Consider the following 6,681-nt stretch of genomic DNA (forward strand, 5'->3'; position numbering starts at 1 on the left):
CATAATGGACTGAGAGTCCATAAAGAAAATATCTCATTTTTATTTTTCTTAATTAAATAAGTGTAGAACAATAATTTTGTGATCCACCTAATACTGTTATGGATTTTTTGAGGAAAATATTCACCAAAAAGACACAACAACAATAAAGATTTGAGTCAAATTCACATAAGTGTTAACACCTATTTCAACCCAAAGGAAATAGTTTGAGACTTTAGTTGTTAATACTTTTTTATTTTTATTCAATTAAAATTTAAATTTTTAACAATATTTAACTATATATAATTTTTCTTTCGTGGTTTTTAATACAATTGTCATTTTTCTTTAATATTTATTTATTCATAACTTTGTTCAATTTGCAAGTTATTTGTTCTTAATTTTCCATTACTTCTATTATGCTATGGTGATATTAAGGAAAATACACAATATGAATTATACTGGGTATCGAATATACTCCTATACTCATACTAATTTTTTTTTATTGTTTCAAATATCAATGAAATTATTTTTATAAAAAAAAATTCATGATACTATCATAATATTAACATTAAAAAAATATACTCTATTGTTCAGAAAGTCAAATATCAAAAAAAATATTATAATTGTATAAATTCAAAACATTGGATATTACGCATATAAATACTCAATTAATAAGAAGATTTTCTATCAAAACAGATAATATTCACAACAAAGAATTTATTTATCATGCCTAGTTCCAACGTTTAACCTTTTTAATCCTTTTCAATACACAATTCTTACTTTTGATTTGAAATTATTTTAATTTAACTATTCAACAAAAATATTTTCATACAAGAAAATTATGCTTTATTTTCCTAATCACCTACCCCTTTCAATTTTCATTTTCAAATTAAATTTCAACATTTGTAAAAAGAAGAGTAATTATAAATAACATTTCAGTATAATTTAAACCCTTTATTATAAAGCAAATATAATCATTGTATCGAGTTATTTATAATAAATTTAATTATTATAATATAATGAATAATTTAAAACATCTACCCTTTAAATTTTAATTCTAGTACTAAAAGTAGGCTCAGTATCAGAAATCAGTACCCAATTTTAAATGCACAGTACCAAACAAAGACAAGAATGCTGAAAATACCTAAGCAAGAAAAGAAAAGCATTCTATTTAATTTAATTAAAAAGTATACAAGTGCCAATTGTATAATATAATATGACTATGGATAATCAAGTTATTCATTCACACATGGATTTAGCTACGAATTTTTTTTCTTAAACACGGGAAAGAGTATAAATATTTTAATACTTAAATGAAATCATAGCTACAAATGATTTCAATACTACATAAATCAACTGATAATCAGAAGAAAGAAGTTGTCATCATCTATATATCACAAATCAATTGGTATCCATGAAGCACAAACCAAAACATACACACATACAAAACCTACACACATACAAAACCCTTGGGGGAAGAAACCACCAACTCAACCCTGATCAGCAGAAAAATAATCAAAACACTTCAGCTACCTTACTTGCAAGGACTCGCTCCCTTCTTTCAACGTAACCAAATGGAAACCAACCTGCTTTCCCTTTGCATTCGCCCTCAGCCCATCCATTGTTGGTCACCTGTCAATCAGAGTCATATTAGGAACAATTTAATGTGATTTTAGGGAAACCCATCCCCACCAGCACCATAACCAAAGCCTCTTTTAAATATAACACGAACGTGATACACAAAGGATACAGGCTCTTGTAGGACCATAATTCCTTTATAGCCAAGACAAGTATGTCATGACATAAGGTACAAGCAAAATGACCAAACAATCATTGTGGTGTTGAATCATTCATTCATAACTGACAACTTAATCAACTGTTTTCCGCTATCATGTTAGATGGTATACATGTAGTTTACAGCCTTTTTCACACCTCCAATTTCAAAATTTTGATTTTACAGGTTTGTAAATACCAAAACAAGCCAAATATAAAGCACCCTCCCCCAAGGAAAAAAAATCGACCTCCCCCAAGGAAAAAGATCTTCTGCAACAAGTTGTCTACAGCAAATCTCAGCCGTGGATCAGTTGGCACATAGTACTCAAAGAAACAGAGAAAATGTAAATAAATGGTTCAGATTTTGGCCACAGAGAATACGGTGCTGGAGATATGAGGTAGAGGATCGTGGTTTGATTCCTTCAAATAAGATGACATCCTTTTTGGTTCACCAAAAGATGTAATGTTAGACTTGGTAAGTGACAAACCTTTCTAATAACAATGTAATCCCCAACTGATAGATTCAATTCAACTTCTGACTCCGCATGGTAGGGAAACAAAACCTGCATGAGTAAACAGCAGAAAATAAAGTAAGCAATCACTTATTATTTTAGCAGAATATCTAATTTTTGCACAAGCAAAAATCTAACCTCTCCTAAGAAGTAACCCATACTATCTGTTGAGCCATTATGTGTTTGAGAAGCATATACACCATTTACTTCTTCGTATGATGGAGGTGGTGGCATGCTGTTATCCGCACTTGGTGTAGGAGGGGCTTCAATCCGCTGTCGTTCCGATATCATCTGTTATTCAAATATAAATGTCATACAATCATATGTTGATACCGAAAGAAAATTATGTAACTTGCTAATGGCATATTTCACTTTTATATTGAGAACATGATGAAAAAATGACCAACGGATACAATGGATTACCTCTCCCTCTAGCTGATCCAGTATTTGGAGTACTCTTTGATGATATGCTCGCTCTGCTTCAACCTTAATATTAAAAATAGAACATTGGATTCAAGTGGCAGTAATAATTTGTGATAACTTAGATTGAAGATTTTAAAACATAAGAACTGCAGCATAATATGGCAAAACTGTAATACCATAGCTATAAGACGCTGGAGGGTTAACCTCTGTTGCTGCGCTTCAACAGCAGCCATTGCAGCAGCTGCTTCTTTTCCCAATATGGCCATGTTTGTCTTTAGGTCTTGGAGCTTTGCTTCAGCTGCTTCCAGTTTCATAGCATTCTCAGTATTGCCTGGTGTTTCTCTTACTCTTGCCTGGCGTTTGGAAACTTCAATAGCCTGTCTAGGTTTAAAAACAATGTAATTACAAAGTACACAGAAAAAAATCATCGATGAAATATTTACTTATTCCGACATTTACCAAAAAGTAAGCTGGTGACAAATGAAAAATATACAATAAAGTGAAACATAAATTTACAGGTACCTGGGCTTCAGCTTCCTGCCTCATTCTGTCATATCGTTGAGCAAGATGTCGGGCATCTTCCAATGGTGCTCCCATCACCATCGCTCTTAAGGGCTCCGCAACCTAAGCATCAACCAAAACTGAAAATGTTCAGTCTCCGAAAGATTAGGTCAATAAGCAAGAAAGACTAATGTGGTGAATGTATGTGTCAACCATTAAATTCAATTAAAGTTAGGACAGGACCTAGCATAGATTAAATAAATTAGAGCATTTGTGGCCATTCAGAGTCAATAAAATAGTTCAGTAGGACGGAATCCAAGCATTAAAGCAGTGATGCCAAATCTAAACATCTATAGAAATGTACGAGACTCCCAACTAACGTGGTTTGCCAGGGAAGAATATATGTACATAATTTATCATTGCAATTGGAAATGGGGCTTCCTTAGATGTGAACCTATGGCCTAGGTCACAAATCCGCAATGTTACTACAGTAACAAAGCTCTCTCTCTCTCTCTCTCATTTAAACATCTATAATTCTGTCTCTTATTCATTCTAGATAAAATAGTTCAGTTAGGGTTAAATCCAAGAATTACATGTACATGTCCGACACCAGATCAGAACCTTTCATAAAATTATCAATGACTGTATGATGGATTCATGCATAAACGGAAGATACTGGTTAATGTCATAAAGCCCTATTATTCCTACTTATCTTTATCAGGCACAATAATGGTGTGCAGTGTGTATAATATAACAGAAGCTAAAAGATATAATATCTCGAGAGGGAAATGGTAGAAATGTATACAGTAAAATAAATATCACTACTTAAATTTCAAGTTAATAAACTACTTAGAGGATTCGGGGAACTGCTTGATATTACACAGCTTCCCCAGAGACAGTGGAGCCCAGATTAAAGGTAAGGCAGCAAAACCGGAAAATATGTAGTATCAGTCCAAACAGTGACAATATATAACTAGGATTGTATTTTAAAATGCTTTGGTACACATTACTTTAGCACAAAAATCACATGTACTGGCACGAAACTTTTTAACTTCAGAATGCTATGATGTACGAGTGTGCATGTGCTAGGGCATTTTTTACCTGTGTTCCAAGTGCTTTTAGTAAGCTCCCACGCTCCTTCTCCATTTGTGCACGGGCACGTGCATAGTTTAGCGCTGCTCTTGATAACGTACTACCACTGGTACATGTATTATCTGCACCATATTTCCTGCTATCTTCTGATAACTTTGTTCCTGTTAAATAACACATATGGTGGTAACTCAATAACAATACTCAAAGGGAAAAAATCTCCATTACAGGGAAAAACAACACAACATATGGAAACACATGCCAGAAAAAAAATGCAGAAATATACGATAACAACCTTAGCTGATTATACCCTCCGTGGCCTAAGCTACCAACTTACTCCCAAAAATTCTGTTCTGCCTTGCCATTATTTCTCACTCCGATTCCTATCCCATTATTGCAGTTATCCTCTTCAATAGCTTTCTGTCTACTTTACATTCTATTACCTCTCCTATAATTGATCTCTCATTCCTTCTAACAGCACTCCAATTTCTCTAATCTTAAGCACAATTTCCACCCCACCCTCCTTTTTCTTGTCTTACACAATGTCATACACTCTGTTCCAAAAACTAACTACAAACAAAATTTACCAACCAAACTGACCTATTTCAACTTGCTTGGATCCAGTTACAATATAACCTTCCACACCACGGACAATATCCCTTTGATAATGCTGAAAAACAATATATTTCATATCAGCCAAGGAGAGAGCGTATAAATGGAGATAAAAAAAATGAACAAAAATAGAGTATTGGTACAGAAAAACCAAGTAACCTTTCCAGCCCGTGTTGATATGTAAAGTTTCTCAAGTTTCTGATGTTGTTGAAGTTCCACCTCATCAGTAACCATATTATCTGAGCCTCCATATCCCCCAGCCCCAAACTGTTTAAGCACAGCCTAAATAGCAATAATTGTGGTTAAAACCTCAATAGGGGAAGAAAGCGAAAAATCATCTAAAGCAAAAAATCAACTGTATGTGTGTGCATACACATACATACACTCACCCCATTCACGAGAAATGGTAATCGTCATATTTCAGACCACAGTCAAATAAATGAAACCTCTTTAATTAAGTGTTCCAATGTCTTACAGGGACAGGTTACTGATATTGTAAAACAGTATTGGGTGTAAACTATTTTTCTTTATCTCAAATTTTACTTTCTTTTACTTTCCCGTTTGGGGTAGGAGGGGCCAAGGCCATATCTATGGATCCAATTAATATTCATCCCAGCACCATGACTTAGGAGGACAGTAAATTGCATAGCAGTGTACCCTTGTTAGATTAATCTCTGCGTAAGATACAAATACTAGTGCATCAAAGATTATCTAATACTTTCTGGATTTTTGCTGAGAGATGCATTCAGTCAGATGCTAAGACATGACAAATTGGCCTTTAAACACAAGGACATGTTTCTACCCTTCTATCTTTTGGAATGAACATAATATATGATTAAAATATAACACTGATTTTTTGCATTACATGTGCATAATATAATTATAGGCTCTTGTACAGCACTTGGTAGAAATGCTACACACGTCTACCGGCACCATCATATTAGTAAGTGACCATCCTACGGTGGATGCTTGTCACATCGTCACTAGTGGTAATAAAGGAAAAAGAACTAACAACTGTTTAGACAACTAAGTCCAAATTAAGCCATATAATTAGGGATTAAAAATGCATTTTACCCTAAACAATGTATTTGATTACCAAGCTCGTAGTCAATCAAAAACCATGGCAATTCCAAAACAACTTACTTACCAAATATTAAAGCCACCTTCCCTTCGGAACATCATCAGATCAATACAAAAAAATCTATAAGTTCAGGTATCTCAAAAAGCTTATTTCACGTAGAAACTTAATGTAACTGAACGAATTGCTAATTCACCGATCAGGTGCTAATCTATGCAGTGTTTCCGAAATCGGCGACGGAGCAGCTTAAAGTTAAGCTTATTATTCTAAGAGTTTGGTGAATCAAACATTACAAGATTTCTTAACCATTTCCGCAATTCAAGTGTACGACAAGGTTGGTCAGAAATCGGAATTATCGATGCGAAGTAAATAATAATCCTAATCGAATTGAAGATGCGTGTATTTGTATTGATCTATTGGAAGAGATGCATTTGCGTTGATCGGAGAAAGATCTGGCTATCGAAATAGGTTTATTCGGAGAGAAAGAGAGAGGGAACCTGTTGTTGGCGAGCGACCTGTTCTCGAAGTTTGGAGGCTTGCTTTCTGATAGCTTCCATTCAGAATCTTTTTGATCGAACCTTCCACCGCCGGCGTACACTGCTACCAGTAGGAAAATTGTTTGAATATTACAGAAAACAGAGAAAACGGAGAGACAGACAGAGGTTTTTCAAACAAATTGCCTTGAAAATTATTTCATTGTATATGTTATAGACAGGG

The 6,681-nt window shown here is 34.1% G+C and overlaps 1 protein-coding gene across 1 annotated transcript; it reads right to left on the reverse strand.

The window, feature by feature from the left end:
- Window positions 1-1,333: 1,333 nt before the first annotated feature.
- On the reverse strand, window positions 1,334-6,681 carry LOC106759888 (SH3 domain-containing protein 2). The gene is made up of 10 exons (XM_014643268.2): window positions 6,462-6,681; window positions 5,046-5,168; window positions 4,875-4,944; window positions 4,287-4,438; window positions 3,207-3,308; window positions 2,861-3,061; window positions 2,685-2,747; window positions 2,400-2,552; window positions 2,238-2,312; window positions 1,334-1,608 (listed from the first exon to the last, which is right to left on the reverse strand). Exons 1-10 carry the CDS (start codon window positions 6,519-6,521, stop codon window positions 1,492-1,494), a joined length of 1,116 nt encoding a protein of 371 aa, XP_014498754.1. The 5' UTR covers window positions 6,522-6,681; the 3' UTR covers window positions 1,334-1,491.

The sequence above is a fragment of the Vigna radiata genome, chromosome 5, assembly GCF_000741045.1.
Source record: "Vigna radiata var. radiata cultivar VC1973A chromosome 5, Vradiata_ver6, whole genome shotgun sequence".
Taxonomy (NCBI): Eukaryota; Viridiplantae; Streptophyta; class Magnoliopsida; order Fabales; family Fabaceae; genus Vigna; species Vigna radiata.